Source organism: Impatiens glandulifera, chromosome 5 (assembly GCF_907164915.1).
Source record: "Impatiens glandulifera chromosome 5, dImpGla2.1, whole genome shotgun sequence".
NCBI classification, from domain to species: Eukaryota; Viridiplantae; Streptophyta; class Magnoliopsida; order Ericales; family Balsaminaceae; genus Impatiens; species Impatiens glandulifera.
Window position 1 is genome coordinate 3,036,270 of NC_061866.1, and position 22,867 is coordinate 3,059,136.

A 22,867-nucleotide genomic window follows, 5' to 3' on the forward strand; every position below is an offset into this window, starting at 1 on the left:
CCATGTTTAAACTTATAGAAATATAGCATGAATTTCGTATCTTTTCATTAAGAGCACATCGAGATTTGACCAACAAATAATCCGAATGGTCATTTTCAAATAATATTTACATTTGCAAATGGACAAAATCAAGAAGACAAGAAGAAACACAGCATCGTTGGCATGTAAATTCTTGGCGCTCCTTCCTTACTGCAGAGCAAGCACTAGTGCGATGTGAAAGCCTGCAAACCAAATGTTTTCAAAATTAGTACAAAATTTGATGTTTCAATCTGGAAAATTAAGAATATGATCGAAGCATGAAAGTTGCAGTACCGAGAAGACATTGTAGTGTCCTGGATCAACAATATGAGCTGAAAGATTCTCTAAAGGGCCTTGTCCTGTATAAATTGCCTAAAAAACAAACCCAATGAATGCAAGCATGGCAAGCCGACCATTCTTGATCTCTTTAGTCCTAAGAACCATCACTGGCTCCGGTGACCCTCTACCCCACATCAAAGGGCCGAACCAAAGCCCGCCTGGATAGCCAACATCGACCTCTGGCTTCTTCTTATGTGGAAAACTCGGTTCTATATCCACGCACCCTGGTTTTATTATGTCTGCCCATCTCCGTCCTTCAACCCAACCCATTAGCCCCAATTGCACCACAAACAGAGTTGTGGAATCTGCGAAGTATTCTTGTGCTCTTGCATCGTACCAAGAGAACTTCTCAATAAACCCCAGACTTTCTAGCCATTCTGGAATCAGAATTCCAGACACAGCAAGCATTGCCCATCTGCTGTGTATTAGCTCAGCTTGTGCAAACCATTTCAGCAGTTCCGAATCAGATCCTGAGATCAAACCATCCATTTAACATATGATTGGTTTTCTTCAATCTATCAAACAAATGCACGCTTACCTAATCCAAGTGGGTCGAATCCAAAATCTCCTGAAATACTACGAGAACAAAAAATGACAAGGAATTTAGTGATGCAGTATGTGTAGAAGAATAAATACAAGTTTTTTTATTATTGAGAATATCAAACAGTATTATGATCAAGATTAATAGAGATTAAAGAGTAAATGTGGATACCTGCCATCGAACCAGGGAGGAGGAGAGTCTTTACAGAAGAAAAATGTGACATCTTTCTCGATAACTTTCTGGGTATTTCCCTATTTTTACAGACCAAATCAGATATTAGTACTGGTATCTAGCTAGTAGTGAAGGAAGATAATGAAAACAGAAACAGGGTAGGGAAGTAAGGCCCAAGGGCCCCCACGCCCAAGGGTCACGCCCCACGCCCAAGGGCCACGCCCCACGCCCAAGGGCCACGCCCCACGCCCAAGGGCCACGCCCCACGCCCAAGGGCCACGCCCCACGCCCAAGGGCCACTCCCCACGCTCAAGGGCCACGCACCACGCCCAAGGGCCACTCCCCACGCCCAAGGGCCACGCCCCACGCCCAAGGGCCACGCCCCACGCCCAAGGGCCACGCCCCACGCCCAAGGGCCACGACCCACGCCCAAGGGCCACGACCCACGCCCAAGAGCCACGCCCAAAGCCCAAACCCTAAACTAAGCATTTTAACTCTAACTAAATACTACTTAATAACTTATGAAAAGCAAGAATTAGAGGAACAACCAAAGTATATCAAGAACTTTCACTTTAACAAACTATCAACTAGAAAACGCAAAAAGTACCATGTTTCGAAGAATGCGGTCATAGTGAGAGAAGGGTTGAGCAAAGGAAAGAGAGGGGTTGAGCGTGGGGCTGTGTCGCCGAGGAAGAGAGAGGAACGGTGGCGCGGGGCTGTGTCGCCGGGGAAGAGAGAGGGACGGTGTCGCCGTGTCGCCAAGAAGAGGAAGAGACGGGGAGTAAAGGGAAAACGGGAAGGAGAAGGGGAAAGGAAAAGGAAGAAAAAAAAGAAAAAAAAAAGTAAAAAGGTTATTAAGGGTAAAATTGGAAAAAATTTAAAAAAAAGGTTAAAAAACAAAAACTTTATTAGTAAGGTTAAAAATCAAAATATCCTTCTTTTAAGGGTTATATTATCAAATTTCCCCTTTGAAATACCTCCATATATAAATCCTCTATACTTTTGCAATGTTTTTACTATTTGGCATTATTTTATGTTGAGTATTTGATAAATTATAGAGTTGTTAATGACAAAAGTCGAATGGATAATCAAGAACGACAAAACTAAATGAAATTAAAAAATTGTCATCCTTTTATGTTTGTTTGTTCGTCGTTTCTAAAAGAAAAAGAAAAATAAGATATATAACAATTTAATTATAAAAAAAAAAAAAAATGAGATGCAAGAGTTTCGTGTTATCAACCTGAGTAACACTCAGCATCTGAAAAACCCCAATTTTGAATGTCCAACATTTTTCAAACTCTATTGGTTAAAGGATACAAAGTGACAAATAAAGAAGGAAAAAAGCTCACTTAGACGTATGTACTTGTACAACTAGCTCACTTAGACGTATATACTAATAAAAGATCATTTAAACATATGTACTATCAAAAATTGGCTCATTTAGCCTCTTTTAATAACCATGGTTAACTTTTATTTTTAAATTTATATATTTATTAATTAAATATTAATATATTTTCTCTCTCCTTCTTTTTCATTAATTAAACTAGGTAATTTATTTTATTCTTAAATGTTTTATTATTTTAATATTAATTTCTCTTTTATATTTAATCTTCTTTTTTTATTAGTTTTTATTTCTTATATTTCTTAAATTCTAATTTGTTTTTTAATTTAACAACTTATTTATGAATTTTATGTTTTACTGTAATAATTTTTTGAAAGGATTTTTCTTATTTAATTTAATATAATAAAAATAAAAAAAAAAAATTCTTATTTAGTTTAATATAAATAAAAATGAAATTAATAATTTTTTATTTAAGTTTTATTCACGACTTATATTAGTAGTAAAAGAATTGTTTTGTCTAATATTTGATTATTACTATTTTGGTGTTTGATAAATGCGTTTTTATTATTATTCAATTCTTAATTTTTAATTAATTTATTTTTGTGTTGAAGGATTTTTATTGTTGAAAGAATTTTTATTGTTATATTCAATTATTGGGATTAAACAATTTTAAAATAATTAATGTGAATATAAAAAAATATATATAAAAAAGAAAAAGAAATATAGAATTAAAATAATTAATAATGAATGCTCATATATATATATATATATAAAATAAAATTAAAATAATCAATCATAAATATTCATATATAAATAAAAAAAATTATAAAAAGAAAATATATGGTTCATTTATTAATAATAAATGAAAAGGGAGGAGAGAGAAAATATATTAATATTTAATTAATAAATATATAAATTTAAAAATAAAAGTTAATTATGGTCGTAAGAAGAGGCTAAATAAGCCAATTTTTGATAGTACGTACGTTTAAATGACATTTTATTAGTATATACGTTTAAGTGAGCTAGTTGTACAAGTACATACGTCTAAGTGAGCTTTTTTCCAATAAAGAATTTAAGATAAATGTAAATTGAAACTAATAGGTGAATTTTGAATCCCCATTGATTCTAGCTTGTAGTCTATTACCTAATAATTAAACTTTTAAAAGTTAAAGATTTACTTTTAAAAATATGGTGAATTGCGCAATTGCATTACATGTGAGGTTGGTTCTCTTATTTATGGTTTGAAAAAGTTTAGGGTTTGCATTTATTTTAAGAAGCATTAAGAGATACATAATATTTTAATATTAAAATTATTAAAAAAAAATTAACCTAATTAGTTAATAGTTTTCTTTATGAGATTAATGTTTTATATAAATGGATTCAAATCCAGCCCAAGAAAACATATTCTTAAAATTTTATTTTAGGCCGCTCTTATGCACACTCCTATTTGACAACTTAATATGGTTTTGTATTCTAGCCACTTGTCTTTTTTTCATTTTCATTTTTTTTTTAATTTTCATTTTTCATGTTAAAATGTAAAAATAGCACACACACCTGATGGAAACAAAATCCATAAATTAAGCATGAAACAAAATAAATATATAAAAAAAAATGACATAGAGCGGAAATAATATTAACAAAAAAATTGACGAAAATAATGTGACATTCTCGTTAACTAAGGTGTTCATCGGTTCGGTTTCGACTTATTCGAGTTATTCAATTCGGTTTTTCAATATTTTATTTTTTTTATGCAAATTTGAAAATCGAACAAAATATTGAAATTCGAATTCAGTTTATTTGATTTCAGTGAATTAAAATTCAGTCATATATTCAATTCAGACGAAATATTGAACACATATATTATTGTACTATTTATTACAATAATTGCACTTATACTATTTTTTTTTTATTATCAAATAATTTTAAAAATTAGAGTCTTATATATTTGAAAAGATATCTAATAAAATATATAATATATAACCCAACTCGAAAATTAAACCGAAAAAACGTATTTGAATTCGAATTGGTTTAAAATTCGATTCAAAACTCGAAAAATGAAATTCGAATTCCGTTTATTCAAATTCGATGAATTTAAATTCAGTCGAATATTGATTCAGACAAAATATTGAACATTTATAGTCCAACTTTCTTGTTAATAGTATTCGTGCTCTTTATCATCTCTAAAATAAAATTGCTATGTTGTTAAAAAAAAAAAAAAATAGTAGTGACCTTATATTAACATAATTATGTTCATCTAAGATTTCTTTCAACTAAATTGAAAGAAGAATGATACAAATAATGTTTGACATTTACTATAAAACTTTTGAGCCACTTTGACATTGTAAGAACATCATCATGTGAAGAAACATCATGTAAGAATCTCCATAACCATTTCAAAATGAAAACTTTATTAAAATAAATCCATCCATCCATCCATCCCATGTGTGTATGTGTGTGTGAGAGAGTGAAACCATTAATGTTTTACAGATCAAGAACAAATTATACTCCAAAAATGAAGCAATAAGAAAAAACCCACATGACTCTTTCCTTAGCAATAAGTTAAACCAATTAAAGGGGAACCCTATTCCATAGCAAGTCCATTTCATAAAATTGTTAAAAAAATAGTCAATAATTTTGTGATGGTAACAACCTTATTTATTTGTCCCCACAAACCATCCACTAGCTACATGCCAAGAGAAAATGCTCAAATTTATTTATTATTTGCATTAAAGCAAACAAAACAAGAAATTCCTCTATCTGTCTGTCTTGATGTGAATCCCATGTGTGAGTCTTAATGTCTCATCTCCTAAAATTTTAGATAAAATGTTCAAATTTCATTTCCCACTGATTCAAACTAACCCTAAATCCTCCATTTCTGGAATTCCAGAGATCCTATGCAAATCTAATAATAAATTAATTCACATGAAAAAAAAAAAGAGACAAAAAGAATCATTCAGGGTTCTTACTTGCACAAATCAACAGACAGAATCCAAACTGATCATTTTCTTCCATCCACAGCCTGCTATCATCTCCACTCCTCGTTTTGAACATGAACACAGCAGAAGAACCAGAAGAAGATGAACTAAACAACCAATCGTGTAAATCCCACATCATATCCACAAGAATCCCATCCACAAAGATAGTCTGATTCCCTCGAAAATTCCATTGCAATCTCTTCACTTTTATAACATTCTTCTTATCAATACAAATTTCCAAAACAGAATTCCTCCTACCCTTCTCCTCCCCAACGCATCTGATCGTTATCTCGTGGCTCAATCCAGAATCACAGAACCGAGCCTTAGTCGTATACACAGCATCATTGCCAGAGAAATGTTCACTGCGAGAAATGATAGAGTATTCAATCCCATTCTTGAGTTTTCTCAGTTCAAGAACATCTTTCATATCACCAAGGAGAAGACCGAGTTCTGAATCAATGAAGACAGACACGTAATACCCACTAATTGGTTCAGGCCCTGAAACATACTTTGCTGAGGAAAGATCCCAAATGATATCAACCTTTGAATTGCAAAATTCAAACTTCTTCGAACCTTTTAACTTTCTTAGCTGTCTGGAATATGAACCGAATTTAGAGTTTGAAGATGGGTTTCCTTCACATACATTAATGGTGAATCCTTGGCCAGAGAGACTACACCAAGTGATTTTTATGAGAAATTTCTTCCTGGCCTTGTAGATACATGAAACTGCTTCTCGGATTGAAGGTGTTGAATTTTGAGACACATATGGTCTGTTTGAAGGACCTGAACAGTAGGAATCAGAGATGTTAATGGCATGTTCACTGTAACAAGCTGTTATATCTCTCATGTTAATTAACCCAGAGAAGAGAAGAGAAGAGAAGAAAAGGGTCTGCTTCTTTCTCTATGTGCTTTACATTATATTACATATAAATATTGATAAAAAAATATAATGAAAAGCCAATTAAAAGAGACATGGAGGAAATGGGAGTGGGGAATGAGCAAAATGTGCAGGCTTCTTGACCAGTCTATCATGCTCATTAAATATGAAACTTCCAACCTTACCTCAAAGATTGAAAATTGAGCTATTAAATCCCCCTTCACCATTTTAAAACTATTTTTTGACAGTTCATCAATAAAAATTAAATTAAAACACATCTAGAGGAACAAGCCGACAGAAATAGTTGTAAATTAATGGTTGACTGATCTCGAAATATAAATATAGTTTTGAGCTCAAAGCTATAATAAAAAAATTGAATGATTAGTTTAATCAAAGAGATATGATTAACTAATGATTCTTTCTTGTCCTTTTGTAATTAGGACTTGGTAGTAGTCGCTCAGACGTTTTTTTGGCATACACAATTAATGATGATGATGATAGGTTTCCTAACTTTCTATGTCTGTTATAGAAATAGAATGAATGTTAAAGATTGGATGGATTGGTGGGTATAGAAAGCATGCATTTTCTTTTTCCTTTTAACCAAGTCTTCGGTTATTTTTAGCTAACCTCAATTAATATTTGTCAAGAATCTTGTCTTTTGAAAATAACATATATATATATAAACGATGCTACAAATAAATTAGTTAAATACAATATTACAAATAATGAAATTATCAGAATACAATGTTGATTCGAGAAATGTGTTTAGCACATTTCTCTTAAAACAGTTTTACTGTCTTCACTTCCCTTGTGCTTGAGCTAATCACGGATGACTGTCTCTCAGAGTACAACGAAATTAGTAGTGATTCAGCACCAAAATTACTACGCAACGAACTTGACAAAATACTGGAATTAATCACCGGGTTTCAACGGAAATACGATAAGTCAAGAACACTCGATTAAGTGAAAAACTCGAAGAACACTCGATTGAGTGAAGAACTCGAAGAACACTCAAAAAAACAAAGAAAGAACCTTTCGAATTCTAAAAAGATAATGAAATGAGTAAAGAAGAGATATAAGATATGAAGAGTTTTAATATGAGTGTTATAGCTGGAAATTAAACCACCACAATAAATTCATTTATCAATCAAATGACTCCATCGGCCTAATATTTCATACAACAAATCTCATTCATTTATAATTCATATGTGAATTTGGTATGAATTTATATTTATTTGGATTAAATTACATTTAATTTATTTATCTAAATTTATATTTTCATTCAATTAATGAAATTAGTTTAAAATTCCAATAATATCTGGAGTAGGTTAGGATAGCAACACATTGTTCCTATCATGATTTCAATGAAAACCGAATCTAACAACGCAATATGCTAAGCCCTTAGTTCATGCTTATTGTGAGCATTCACCTACTATCCTTATCTGTTTATATTTTATATGATATAAAAGATGGGTATTCTAAATATGTCAAACATATGATATTATGGTTATGATGAAAAATACAAGTATAATAGGAGGAAAAAAACTAGCATCTAAATAATGGTTTGTTTCACAATAAATCAATGAAGAAATTTAGGAAAACAATATAATTCTAGGCAATTAATTATTTTGTAAAAAAAATAAATGTGATACGAATATAAAAACACTTCATTGTTCGATCCATATAATTGCCAAAATGATTGGGGAAATTTTCCAACATTGAATCTTTTTAGAACAAAATGCAGTTCCAAAGGCAGATAATATTGAGGCATGCTAAGAGCAGCTTCAGCTTTCAATTTTTAGGATTTTTGGATCTCCAACCTAACATTGGATTATTAGGTAAAGGGTATTCCTACCTTTTGTACTAGTACAACTACTATTCTTTCATAATACTCTCTATTTTAGCAAACATGCTATTTTTCACAATGAATTATTTCAGGGTTCACTAAAGGGAGAGTTGGATAGGTTAGTTGACCAGTGACGTCCCTAAATGACAATGTGTATTCTCTTATTAGTTGCACTAACCACAACTACCTGTAGAAAAGAAAACAAAATACTATGATATAATTTGGAAATACTAAGAGGTGCTTTTATTTTTTTCATTATAATTCAACTTTTACATTAGTTAACTTTATGTGTAAATATAAACATACTAAGGCAATAAATCTCCATAGGCCGGCAGTTACCAATAACTACTTGAGAATTGTGTGAGACAGACCTTCCAGTTCAATCGAGAGCCTCAAAGGAATGGAAATGGAATATTAAAGGTAAGCATATTTATTGAGAATGGAAATAAGAAGACAAATGATGGAATAGTTGTAACTCAAAGGAAATACACTCTTGATTTTGCTAAAAGAGACTGGAATGCTAGGTTGTAAACTAATAATGGAGGCTAAGAAAAAACGTGTAGCATAGTTGGAAAGTCCATAGGTGGATATCGGAAGGTATCAAAAGTTGGTTCGTCAACTTATCTACCTTCAACAAACAAGGCAAAATATCTAATTAGTTTGTTGTAAGTTTAGTAATCCAGTTTATACAAAAGCCAACTGAATAACGTATGCAGGCCAGTGTATAAATTCTCAGTTATCCCAAGCTCTCACCCAGAAAAGGCTTGATGTTCAGAAAGGGTAATAGCTAAAGAACTTAATTTTATATTGATCACGCTAGCAACCTAGAGGATCGAAAAGCAATCATTGCATATTGCTCTTATGTATAGAGTAATCTAGTTCGTTGGAAGAGCAAGAAACAAGCAGTTGTGTCTAGAATCAGAACTTGGAACATTGGCTCTAGGTATATGTGAAAGATTGTGGATACAGAGACTCCTCGAAGAATTGTAAGTTCTTAGAAACTCTTCAACCTCCATATTGGGTGACAATCAATCAGTTCTTAGTATGGTGAAAAATCCAGTTCACCATGACAGAACTAAGCACGTAGACATTGATAGACACTCCATGTTGGAAAATATAACAAAGGCCTTACCAAGTGCAAGATTTGAAGAGCTTAACTGCAAGTTGGCAATGAACCATCAATACAGCCCATCTTGAGGAGTGTTGAGAATATTTTGAATTTATTAGATTGATAATTTATCTTAAGTTATGTTCTAATTATTAGGAACATAATTATCTTTAATCAGTTGGAAAATATATTAATTGATTAATATCCCATGATTATAGGGATGAAGAGTGGTCCTAGGAAACTCATGCACATTGGTATTTAAAGGGTACTGCCCCCATGGAATGAAAAAACAAACTTCCATCATTCTTAAATTCCGCACTAACACTTTTCAAGTTCAAGATTCAAATAGCTTAATTGCAAGTTGGGCATGTACAATCTATACAACCCATATTGAGGGGAGTGTTGAAAATATTTGAACTAATTAGAGGATAATTTAATTTATTAGATTTATAAGGTCATGTCCTAATTATTAGAAATATATTATCTCTAATTAGTTGGAAAATATATAAATTGATAAATATCTCATGATTATAAGAATGAAGAGTGATCCTAGGAAAACTGTGTACATTGTATTTAAAAGGGTACTACCCTATGGGATGCAAAACACACCTCTATTCTTCAAATTCTGCACTAGCGATTTTCAAGACAACCACATGTAACTGTAATAGCCGCATTACCACTTGTTACCTTTTGCAGCATTTAATCGTTCTCATTGTTTGCAAGCTGCGCAATTAGTCATCATATGGAAACTGATAGAAAAGAAAGTATAAACAATAGATTAGCTATCACCATGAAATAACCAAGATTCCCAAATCATGATTGAAAAATGAATGGTGGGTCATATTTTATTCACAAAGTTGTAAATGGGAATGCCAGATTGGTGGCCCTTGAAAAGGACATGCACATGAATCTCAAAGAACATTTTATATAATTGACATTCAATATCACAGAATTCCAAGTTAGTAATTCTAATATATGCAATGAACCACAGATAGACACTTTGACCAAAATATTATAATTATATACCAAACTGATTAGCAAATTGGATGTTTTCACTTAACAGCAATGATGTAATAGAAGCAACTAACAATAAAGATAAACAATGACCATAAACTAAAGGTACAGAACAACAGTTGACTCTTACAGCTATTAGTACTTAATGAATTTGACACAGTCATTCCTTTATCATCAACAAGTTAGACATCTTTTAAAATTGTTTATAGAGAATGAAACTTGAGAATCAAGTGCAAAACATTACCTGGAATTGCTTCATTCCTACTCAGTAATACCAAGATCTGACTGAAAACCAGAAGCATAACAGCAAAAACAGATTTCACGTCAATTTTGATAAGCATAAAGATCATCTTAATTCATCGATCAACAAATAACATCGGATTTCACGTCAATTTTGATAACGAATGGAACTAATAGTATAATGAAGGAGGAGAAAGCTTTGTAGACTTAAAATAAACTGAAAACCACACTAATTTCCGCCATGTACAGAAACGGAGTGTAGAATAATTCTTCAAAATGACAGATAGCATAAAATCGGAAACCTGTTTCATTAGGTAGAATATGAAGATAACATTTAGATGAATAAACGCAACCTGAACAGGGAAGAATTGAAGCGGTCTACTTGCTAGTGATCATAGATTCATTCATAGTAGAATTGAAGATATCAAAGATCTTTCAAAATGGAAACGCAGAAGAAGAAGAAGAAGAAGAAGAAGAAGAGAAAGCAGTTGAATTCTCCCATGGCGGCAAATGAGTAATGATTTTGGGCTCAAATATCGAACTCAATAACTGGACTTCATCTTAAATGATTCAAAAAGTAAAATAATGTGGCCCACCCAGATAATACTCCAGCCCAAAAATAAATTTGCATTTTCATTTAAGATCTTAATCAATTATTTTTTTTCTTAAGAAATGTTTCTTAAGTTTAAATTTTTAAAAATAATTTAGCATGATCTAACTGAATTATTTTAAAATTTAAAAGAAATTTATTTTTTATTTTGATTTAGTAATTAAATTATTATTTAAAAAGAAAGAGCTCTCAAATTCAATTATTATATGCATGTGTGGACAATAAATACACAAAGTTTAATGAGATGCATGATATGATATGACATAAAATGCAATTATGTTTCTAGCTAAATTATGGAGAGTAAGTAATTGAGTGAAGTTAGAAATTTATATTTTCAATATAATGCTTTTGATTGATTTCATTTATATAGATTGTTTTTTATTATTATCGGTTAATCTGGTTTTCATTTTATTTTACAAAAACGATCATTATTGATACCGATTTTATTGGTTCTAGTTTCGGTCAGTTAACCAGGTTTAACCGAGAATTGATAATTCAAATTTTAATTTTAATATTAAATAAAGTTAATTAATGGAGAACTCCACATTCTTTCTATAAAATTGATTATTTTAAAATTATTTAATCACTTTTAGAGCTAATATTTGAATATTACATTGACTCATTTTTCGACATGAATTTGGATAATAATATATATTAATTCATCGAAATTAATAATAATAATCAAGATTATAAAACAAAATAATAATAATAATACAAAAGAAAAATAATTAATTAATTAATAATAAAAAGAGGGAGAAATTAATTAATTAATTAATAAAAAGAAAGAATGAAAAAAAAAATAAATATTTAATTAAAAAATAATTAAATTTAAAAAAGAAATAGTTTTAATTTGCTAAATGAGATAATTTTTATATAAGTACATATGTTTAGAATTTAGATTAACTTTTTTTTCTAAAATAAACTAATTGTTATACTTAAATAATTAAAGTTATAATGTAAAAATATTTATTATTTGAAAAATAATTTTAGTAATTAAATCAGTTAAAAATTTATATAAATTATTTTTTTATTAAAAATTATTTTCTTTTAAAAAAATAAAAAAAAATATATATACAAAACCAATATCAAACAAGTTTTATAAACCTTCTATATATTCCCTCATTAGACCAGACTCTCTCTCTCTCATATTTTTGTCTCTCCGATGGTGATGAAGCTTAAAAGGGTTATCATACTTCTCTTCGCTTAACTTTAATTTATTCACTCTTTTTTTTTAAAGATTATTCTTAAGGTACGTAATTATTTGTAATTTTTTTTAGTAATATATTATAAATTTTGGGATGAATTAGAAGAAAATGAAAGAAAAAAATTAAATAATTATTTATGATAGAAAATGAAAAAAATTAGGGATTCATTAACCTTTCTAGTTTCTACATTAATAAAAAAATATATGTGTGGGCTTAAGCCCACCTCGGCCTAATTTAAATTCGGCCCGGTTAAAAATATATAGATTTATAATTTGGATTAGGAAAAATCAATGGTGGTGAGTTGATGATTCCAGTTATATATAATTAATTATCATTAGCTTAAGGTTTGAGTTTTTTTTTTTTTTTACTTATAAGGGTCATAGTTTATAATCAGATACAAGAATTGAAGTTGGTTGGGCTTCAAAATATTTTGGGAAAATTATGAAACTGGTAGATCATCTAGGTTTTTGTCATTAAAAAAATTGTGATTATCTAAATGTTTTACTTGGGTGGGCTTGATTGATCTCACTCAGTTCTAATGTAAACCCTATATCCTAAATTCGGTTTATAAGTGGGGACGATAATTTTGGACCCGACACAAAAATACAACTAGAACCGAACACCGAAAAAATCAAGTTAGGTTTGGATGGTTAGATTCGAGTTGACTTAGATAAATTGAGTAAATCGAATCAGGTCGGAATTAAGTTAGGTTTGGATGTGCAATATGACGAAGAATTGAGCTATATTATATAAATAAATGAGTAGAAAATTGTCATTATCAAAAATAAGAATATTATTAATTAAAGTGCATGCAGATCCAAAAGGTAATGGGAATGAGTATTGGAAGAAGAAGAGAAGAATGATGGCTGAGGCCCACTTAGATTATATCTATACACAAAACCATAAACCCTAATTAATTCTAATCATATATATTCATTTTATTCTATCAATCAGTTTGGGTTTACATAATGGGTTATTTTTATTCAACTTCTTATCTTACAAAAAAAATTTAAAAAAATAAACTATATCAAACAAGCCCCAAGATATATATATGTATGCTTTGAATTTGAATATATCTCATTTATATTATTATGAGATTCATAAAAAATATGACCCATAATATAATTAGAAAAATAAGTTTAATAAAATCTGAATCTCAATTAGTTATATAAAATTGTGCAAGAAAAACAATAATCTATTCTATGTGTCTCTCCTTTTAGCTTTTCTCCATTCCTGTCTTTGCTAAATCTGTCAATTTATAAAGAACAATCCTTTTTACCAAAAACCTTCCTCTGTTACAACATAAGATTGAGAATTCAAATCTCTCCATCATACACTTATTATCATTTCTCTCCATACATGAAAATTCAACATTAATCAATCGTCGTCAAATCATGCCTCTTCATTTTGTCGTCTTTAGGGCCACCTTTTCTGATCGATTTACAAAAACAACACATAAATAATATAGAAGGAGGTATACCAATATCCTAATAAGAAAAACTTACCATTTTAATTCCAAATCGTCGATTGTACTTTCGGTTATGCATTCAGGATGAACAATTAAACCCTCGAACGACGAATCTTCTCTTGGAAATGTTACTAATTTACCATCGCTAGATGATATGCTCATGTAGACAGCACCTTTGAACATCCATTCTCCCCTTCCTTCTGAATACACATCTTCAAAACCATTGCCACACAAAACACAAACACATTGACTTTCGTCAGCGAGGACCATTTCATCATCATCAAATTCCTCGCTCTCTCGCCCCGAGTTATCAACAACGCATTCGTGAACGTATGGAAATGCATTTTTTCCATCAACCCAATCGTCTGCATTCCCGTACCATTTCCTTGAAGCCTTAACAAAAGCATTCAGTTCCGGACTTCTCAAAGCATGACACTCCATATGTTTATCGAGTTGTTCTTGAAACTTAACCTTAAGCCCACAAATTAAGCACGGGTGATGAAGATCGCCATCCAGGAGAACAAGTTCACCAATCACGTTTGAGTTTGGCTCCCGAATTACGGCTGGCTTGAATTCATAACCGATGAGAGATTTTAGTTCTTTGGATGGCTCCAAACTGCCTTCATTCTTGGCAACGGAAGGGATCGTCTCTGATTCAAGTTTTCGAGGATCTTTCTTTTTTGATGCAGATATTAAGCCTTTCGCTACCAATGAACCTAGAAGACTTGATACAGGATTTGGATTAGACGTTTTTACAGATGAACCATCAACCCGAGGTGGAGGAAGAAGATCAATGGGTATATCTTCTTCTTCTTCTACCATTCCCTCCAAAATATTTATGTTCGTCGACGTTTCATCATGAGACAATGGAGGAACTACAGTACTTTTCATGATGGAATCCAACAAACTACTCGAACTGCCCTTCCCTGACGATTTCAACAAAAGATGGTTGGAAGAATCTCCCTTTAAGTTTGATTTCTTCGTTTGACCGGAAGTTGGAGGCTGTTTAGGGCCAGAAGGTACATAAGGTTGTGTTTTTTGCAAGTGCCCTTTTGGGGGAAGCTGTGGACGTAGAGGCATCTTGTTTAACAATCCCGGAGTTTGAGAGTTTCTTAAATCCGAATGAGGGATCTGAGTTTGCGGAAAAGTTTGCTCGGTTGTTGTACCAAGGAGTACCTGAGGAGAGTATCGGGATGTCAAAGGTTTATAATTTGTTTTAGCCTCGGTTTGCAATGTTCCAATAGTTGGTGGTTGGTATAATGGTAATGCTGCTGATTGCGAGCTTCCGGTTCTTGATGATAAGCTGGTACGAGGTTTTGGTAATGATTCTAAATAACTTGAATGGTTTCCGTCTTTTGAATGTGGGCCAGCATTTTGTAATGACCTATGATCCTCTGCGTCATTCGGTTCCACCATTAACATGTCAGCTGAAGCTTCTCTAGACTTTATTCCCTACATATGGAAATTGTATCATCAATTATCAGAATTATGATCTGGAAAAAATCATGTTTTCTTTATCATTTGGATCATGATTCAGAAACAATATATATATATATATATCAAATGACAGCAAAAAAAATACATACTATGATTAGGAACATGATATATAAAATAACTTGTATACCATGAAGCAACCTATCTAGATGAGAAACACCAAAATGAGATGCGTTTGAAAAGAGAACTTAGTTAGACACGTATTTACAAATTTATTGATGGAGTTTCTTATAAATCCCGGATTCAGACCCACATCCAAAAAGGCTTCCAAATGGGCACGTAATGTTGATCACCATAAAGAAAACATTCAATTTTAGCTTTGGTCATTTTTCAATGAGATTAAGATTGTGACAAAATACAAGTTTTTAAACAGGTTCATTATTTTCTTTTGAGAGAGAGAAAGAGCTTACCCTTTCATCAGTGTCATCCATCCATTGAAATTTTCCTTGACCAACCATTTCATGATCATTAGTATATCCAGGCTTTATATCATCCCACATGAACTCTTCTTCATCTGAATTTTTCCAATTCCTATTCATTCCAGTGCTGCTGCTTCTACTGGAGATATTTCCACTTGCCTTTAACTGAACATCATTCTGTGACGATTTGGATGGTGGGAAACTCTTTATTCCTGGCTTATCATCAAAACCATTTCGTTGGCCTGATATAGTCCTTGTAACACTATCTTCATGCCAAAGTTTCTCCAAATCTTGATCTAAAACACGTCCCATTCCAATGTTTGGGCGCCTAGGAAGTTCAGAAGTAAACTCAATATCTTCAAAAACTGGATTAATTTTTTTTACAGGGGCAGGCCTTCCAAATGCCTCTCTACGTGGATCCTGAATTTAAGAATAAAAAATAATCTTAGGAACATGCCCGATACCATAACTGAAAAATATATACAGAAACTAAGCACTTTTTTTCTACCAGCAACTTGGTAGGATGGCCCGACAACAAATTCCCAGAACCAGCACCAGTTATCCTATCCAATATTTCAGAAGAATTGTGAACTACTCCAGAGTCATCAACAGTACTTTTCACCTTCCCATATAAAAACCATAATGAGTACCCAAAAGACAATAAAAAATGCATGCACATGCATGATAAAGTAGGAAAAAACTTCAAATTCCATTTGACGAGTACCCAATATGAAAGGAGTTACATGAAACTATAAGAATCCTCAGCAGTATTTTAAAAGCCCCGGCCAAAAATAATCCATCCCTATGTTCATAACATGGTCTGCAAATCTACAATATAGGCCTCTAATGCATTAGCTTTCATGATCTGTTTCTTCTGAATTATGTATTTCTTTTTCATAAATCAGTCCCGACAGAGATCAAAACAAGCTTTTCTTGTCTAATCATACAGAGATTGAAAAGGGAGAACTTCAATTAAAGACTTGAGCCTTGTTTGATGAAGGATTATTTGGATTTATCCTTCATCAATCAAATCATCAGCTAGTATACCAAATTAACCTTACTTTGTTTTTTTGTACCATTTTAAATATTAAATACAGAGGAAACTTAGTCATTTAAACAAAATAATCCACTTTTTCAACATACAAGGCTTTTTCCCAAAAAGAATTGTTGGAAAAAAAAACTCTACATCAAACAGCTCTTAGTACCAACAAGGTTCACTATAAGTATTTGGCTTTGTCTCGACCCTCTGTACTGGACAAGACAACTAGACAATAACAAAGAGAAGAAGAACAATGAGATTTTTCCAAGCTACTCATTTTGTTTGTTTGCTTTTCAAATTAGATAAGACAAGTATAAATGTACCCTGTTTGACTGCTGATTGCGCTGCCTTGCCTCCAAATACTTGGGGTTGACATGAATACTTTGTGCTGGACGGTGAGACTGTGAATCAGGTCTGGTTGAAGCAGAACTTGATGATGAGCCATTGACAGCAGTTGGAATACCAATTTCATTTTCAATCATCTGAAGTGAATTTGGTGGAAAAACTCCTTTCCATGTCCCAAAGAGATGCCGCATACTAGTGTGCATGGAAGGCTCAACCTGTCCATATACCTTACAGAAAACCTAGAAAAGCAGAAAGAACAAGTATAATTACGAGGATATAGAGAATGGTGTATCCAATACACAAGACCTCTCAACAAGCAGAGTCTGTGACAGATCCTGATCAAATCAACCTTGTGCTCATATTAGAGAGATAAGACTGTTTTGGGGGCTCAATTATTAGTTATGTTGCCTAATTTATTCCATTAACACATTAAATTAAAGTATAAAATGGGGAAATGGAGGATATACAGACAAGGGAAAGGACACGAAAATATCTAACCTCGGGTAGTCTGACAGCAAAGTATTTTATGTAATCCCTTCCTATATTCTTCACAATACTGTCTAAGAGATAAAGTGATGGAAGCTTTTGCTCATTTGGTACCTGCAAAAGACTTACAAATATCAGACTATTATTTTATGCATTGAAGATGAGATTTCAATGGACATGTACAGTTACAGGTTCTCCTATATACACAAAAATATACTTATATACTTTCCTCCTGCCTATCAAATGAGATATTGAGGTATCCTAGATTTTCTACAATTTCTAGAATTTGATAAAACTGACACTAACTCATATGCTTTTCCTAAACATGATGCTCTACTCCAGAACAACAACAACACAAACTCAGACTACATTGTACCTTCTGCAATAGTTGCACAATGTTCCCACTTCCCTATTGAAATCTATATCCGATGAGCCTGAAAAACTCTCATGAGGGCTCTGTTTCGTTCAAACAATAGCTGGGATGATCTCTTGATATCGCAGATCAATATGCAGACGTCTTCAAAATCTTATTTTACTTTTAGGGGGGGATGATTGCTAAGCTGTTTCTACTGACAAATCATCCAAACTTAAGTAACAATGAAAGAAGACCATTTGCTTTCATTAAAACCTTGTGACTTACAGCTTAACAGCAATTTCACTATTCTATCAAAAAGCACCTAGAAACAATGACAAAGATGAATAACCCAACAAAAAAAACTGGAGTCACCTCAAGTATATGAGAACAGATGATGGCCGCAATTGCCTTGGCGTGCTGCAAATTCTCACCGGCAATAATCGTCAAGTTAGTGATGATGGGTTTGGAATTAATAGTCAGCTCCGCAATCGCAGTCTTGTACCGAATCACGAGCTCATTCTGTTGCTGCTGCTGCTGTTGCTGTTGCGAATAGGTTCCTCTCACCGAATCGTTACTCTCCAAATCTCTATCTCTATCGATATCGACACTTCTATATCTCGTTACCGCCGCACCAGAAGGTGTGGGTCTTTGGCCAAAGGGTCTGCTGCGGTCGGAAATGACTTCTTCCGCTAACCTAGGTTTCTTGAGACCCGGTTGTTCTCGCGATCTTTCGAAGGATCTGCGAGAACTCTCCATTTTCCGTCACAGCAGCAGCAAGATTAAGATTACAATCGGGGGGAAGTATTGTATACATACAAAGGAATCAAGAAAAATTGGAAACCCTAGATTTGCTATTTTTACATGATAATCGACATCGAATGTAATAAGTTGAGAAAATCTTGAAGCATCAATTGATCGATCGAAATGAGATTTACAAAATGAAAATCAGTAATCTGTAAGAACAGATTGATTGATTATAGAGTGAATTTTGAAGAAACGTAAAAAGGTTTAATCTTTTAAGTCCTAAAATGAGCTCGTAAGAATCCCTACGAAAGACGGCGCGGAAAGAGAGTGGCCATTTGATTGAATTTTGAACAAGGCCGTGTTTGGATTTTTATTTTTTTTATTATTTTGACAAATTAATAATAAATTATGTTATTCTTACAAATTAAATTGGAAATATTTGTAAGAACACAACTTAGTCATAGAAATACATACATACTTATTTAGATAAATTGACTCAATTTAAACCTTTTCTTTAGGGGACATTAACTATACATCGAGTTATAGCAACACATGAAAAAATTGAACTAAGAAGATAAGAGGATAGATGTCGAAAGACCCGGGGCATTAAAATTAATAAACAAATAAAAAAACGAACTAGAGAAGACCGCTCCTTTGGGACCATAGATTTGCTTAAAGCGGAGGAAGAGGAGCTAGGAGGGAGTCTACGTGTTCAAGAACTTGAAAGATCTCGTCCATCGGAAGAGGAATGTATGGTGAAAAACGTATGAGAATCACCCGTAGAATGCTTGAAAGGGTAAAAACTTTTACATAATAATATGGCCCAAGCCTAGTTTATGAGAATCAAAATGCTACAAATAGCATTGAGCAAAAATCTAAATAAAAATGACGGTTCGCACAACATAATTGACAATATAATCGACGGCACAATCAACACGGTTGGCACAGCACAATTGACGGCACAATCAACACGATCGGCACGAACGACACGATTCACGAAGTAAGTGTCGATACCTTAAATCTCCCATAATTTTGTTGGTAGCTTTTCTGGATGCTTATTTCCTAATTGCGAGCATCGGTGTGTTATCTAATCTTTGGTGTTCTTGGAAGATTGTCTTTCGAAACGATTTTGTCACTAAATCTTTAGGGTTTTTGAATTGCCTTATTTCTGCATTTACTCTACTTTATTATTTTGTTCCTCTTCAACTATGAGAAAAAAGAAAAATAATAAAGCAAAGGAAGTCAAAGAGTTTGTTATGGAAGGTCTTAAGGAGATTGCTAAAGAAGTGGTTTTTGAAGAAAATAATCAGGAAAACAAGGAAAGAAGGAAAAAGTCTGGAAGGTTGGCTACAATGAGAGAGCCAATCTGTTTGGCCTCAAAAACCAGATCATCAAGCGTTTTATGCATTCTAAAAAATGAGAGATTGTTCTTAATAAGGAGAAACTTCAGCATATAACAATTCAACTCAATATTCAATATCTTCAGGACTAGAATTTGCTGAAGAATGAAGAATATGAAGAGATAGTAAACTGATCAGTGTCTATAATGAGGGAGTTGATGAAGGCCCCTAAATCGAAGACCTATATTATCAGGAGCAACTCTACTTGAAAAGTAAATGAGGTATGGAATAAAAATGCAGGAAAGAAAGCTAACGATAATGCCTACAAAGGGAAAATCTTTTTAGGCGATGTTACAACAAAAGTGGAGGTACTTAATTCTCTTTTTGAATTTAAACTTCCTAATGAAATAGAAGAAAAGTGCATAAAGGATTGAGAAAATGTGATGGTAGGGAATTATATTGGAAAAAAAAGAGTATCATTCACAGTCACTAAAGAAGCTTTAATAAAACAATGGAAGGAAAATGGGCTGGAGAATATCTCTGTAAATATTCATAATCTCTATTTTCTTCAATTCAAGAATGGGTCGAATTTGGATGACATTCTAGAACATGGGCATACATATATTGGATCTAACTGCATGAAATTGGAAAGATGGTCTGAAGATTTGAACATGTTAAGTAAACCTAAGGAGACAACACAAATATGGTTCAAGCTTCGAAATATCCCTGCACACATTTACAAAGCAGAAGTCATTAGTCATTTTGTAGAGTTATTGGAAAACCATTATACATTGACCCAATAACAGAAGGAGGAGAGCATCTATCCTTTGCTAGAATTAGCATAGAGGTAAATCTTCGTAGCACATTGCCGAATAATATGACAGTGGTCGATAGGAAAGGAAAATCTAATGTCATGGGAATCATTTATGAGTGAAGACCAGACAGATGTGCATTCTGCAATACTTTTCAACATGTCAGTACGAAATGTGCTCAAACTATGGAAGATGAGCAGAAGATACTGAAAGGCCAAGAAACAAAAAAAAATCAGGAAAAAGAAACAAGGGAGTCTAAAAGCAAAAAGCAAAATGTGGAGGAAGAGAATAAAGTAGAAACCAATGAGGACTCTGAAAATAAAAAAGAAATGAAATTAAAGAAAAGATATTAAGGAGGTTTCTGTTGAAAAAGAGAATAAAGGTAGTAATGAAACAGAGAATAAAGAAGATGAAGAAAGTTGATTCTTAAACAAGTCAAGATGTAATACAGGAAACCATAGAGGAGGATACTCAGAATAATCAAGCTGAAGTAGATGTTACCAAGGCTGTTGTAGAGGATATCATAGATGAATCTGAGAGAAACAAGGATAAGAATTCTGAGACTGATCTAGAAATTCAAGTTCAGAACAACAAGGTGAAGAGCCCAAAATTCTGAAAATTAATTTTTTCTATCAAATCAGAACGGGTTCATATAAAGAAAAAAAATCAAAATTAGAATATGCAGTATTTATCAACTTTTTTAGTTCATCCCCCTTTTATTCCAAAAGAGGAGGGAAGAGAAAGGACAAGGGGAAAATGAAGACAATTTGTTGATACAACAGGTTGGTATGGAAATAAAAATTTTGATTGGGATAATTAGGATTTGATACAGTGTATAATCTTTGTTTGTAATCTTTGTTTGTATGTTTGATTGTTACTAATCAATTTTTTAGAGTCGTTTGTTTGTCCTCCTCTAATTATAGTTAAGGTTTGTCTAACTTTGATCATTGACCCTCCCACTTTTGAGATTTTAATGAAATGGTTTTAACCGTTTTCTAAAAAAAATCTAAATGAAAATAGACAATGATCTACAATTAAAATGAAAAATTGACACAAAAAAAACTTTGTTTCAACTTTTGCTTTCGCACAATAATTCAAAACATATGTACGATGAACCAGATCCATTTTCATAAACCAAAGATACTAATACGAAGCAAAAATAAGACTTTTCACGAATTTTCATCTTCGAATTGAAACCCATAAAAAAATCCTAGTTTTCTTTTCACAAATATTTTCGTGGAAGGTAAAACATCTTTGAATTGAAACCCATAAAAAAATCCTAGTTTTCTTTTCACAACTATTTTCGTGGAAGGTAAAACATTTATACATGTAATGTAAAGGCGTTTTTATATTGCTTGGACAATTTAAGCTTCAAATAACATTTTTTTAAGAAATTTATATTTTTACTTGTCTTTTAATAATAAAAATATATAAAGTTGTGAAGTTTTATATATGTGTAGGTATAATTGGAATGCACGCGGATAGTAAAGATAATAAATCAACTTTTTCCGATAGCACTAAGAGCGTGAAGCCACAAACAAGGACGAATCTATGTAGGGGTTCGGGTGGGCTGAAATCCAACCCGAAAAAAAAAAATTACGGTTAAAATGTGATATTACCCCTTAATTATTAAAAAAAACAATAAAATTCACTATTTTAGTTATTTAATTATTAAAAAATAGTAAAACTTATTTTTATTTACCTGTTTTATCAAAAAAAAAAAATCATTTTTTTACTTTAGTCAACCCTAAAAAAAATTTAAGTCCACTCCAGCACCGAATTTTGGGTCCCTCTCCCTGACCACAAATATTTTCAATCATAAATTTAATAGACGATCAAATAATTCTCATGCAATGTTATCAATTTGATGCATACGGGGTTACAGTGGATTTGTGTTGACTTTTTAATTTGAAAAGAAAAAGGTTTACTATCTTCACATTGCATTCAAAATTTTGTTTAAGAAAATAAATAAATTATTTAAATTAAATTATTAAACATATTATTTTTAATATTTATATTTTATAATAATAATAAATTATGAATAATTTGATATTTTATTAATAATTTAATTATACCCCT

At 32.1% G+C, this 22,867-nt stretch overlaps 4 protein-coding genes across 4 annotated transcripts; 1 reads left to right on the forward strand and 3 right to left on the reverse strand.

Moving 5' to 3' along the window:
• Window positions 1-26: 26 nt before the first annotated feature.
• LOC124937868 (photosystem I chlorophyll a/b-binding protein 6, chloroplastic-like) lies at window positions 27-846 on the reverse strand. The gene has a single exon (XM_047478198.1). The coding sequence runs from the start codon at window positions 844-846 to the stop codon at window positions 391-393; it is 456 nt and encodes a 151-aa protein (XP_047334154.1). The 3' UTR covers window positions 27-390.
• A 4,026-nt stretch (window positions 847-4,872) lies between these two features.
• On the reverse strand, window positions 4,873-6,270 carry LOC124938430. Its single transcript, XM_047478869.1, has one exon. The coding sequence runs from the start codon at window positions 6,231-6,233 to the stop codon at window positions 5,361-5,363; it is 873 nt and encodes a 290-aa protein (XP_047334825.1). The 5' UTR covers window positions 6,234-6,270; the 3' UTR covers window positions 4,873-5,360.
• Window positions 6,271-13,394: 7,124 nt separating this feature from the next.
• LOC124937692 (polyadenylation and cleavage factor homolog 4-like) lies at window positions 13,395-18,937 on the reverse strand. Its single transcript, XM_047477997.1, has 7 exons — window positions 18,265-18,937; window positions 17,550-17,651; window positions 17,030-17,290; window positions 16,176-16,289; window positions 15,659-16,087; window positions 13,792-15,206; window positions 13,395-13,717 (listed from the first exon to the last, which is right to left on the reverse strand). Coding segments are annotated over exons 1-7 (2,706 nt in total). The 5' UTR covers window positions 18,649-18,937; the 3' UTR covers window positions 13,395-13,716.
• A 907-nt stretch (window positions 18,938-19,844) lies between these two features.
• Window positions 19,845-21,705, forward strand: LOC124937870 (protein PXR1-like). The gene is made up of 5 exons (XM_047478200.1): window positions 19,845-19,978; window positions 20,955-21,081; window positions 21,240-21,383; window positions 21,493-21,570; window positions 21,682-21,705. Exons 1-5 carry the CDS (start codon window positions 19,845-19,847, stop codon window positions 21,703-21,705), a joined length of 507 nt encoding a protein of 168 aa, XP_047334156.1.
• The last annotated feature ends 1,162 nt before the right edge of the window (window positions 21,706-22,867 follow it).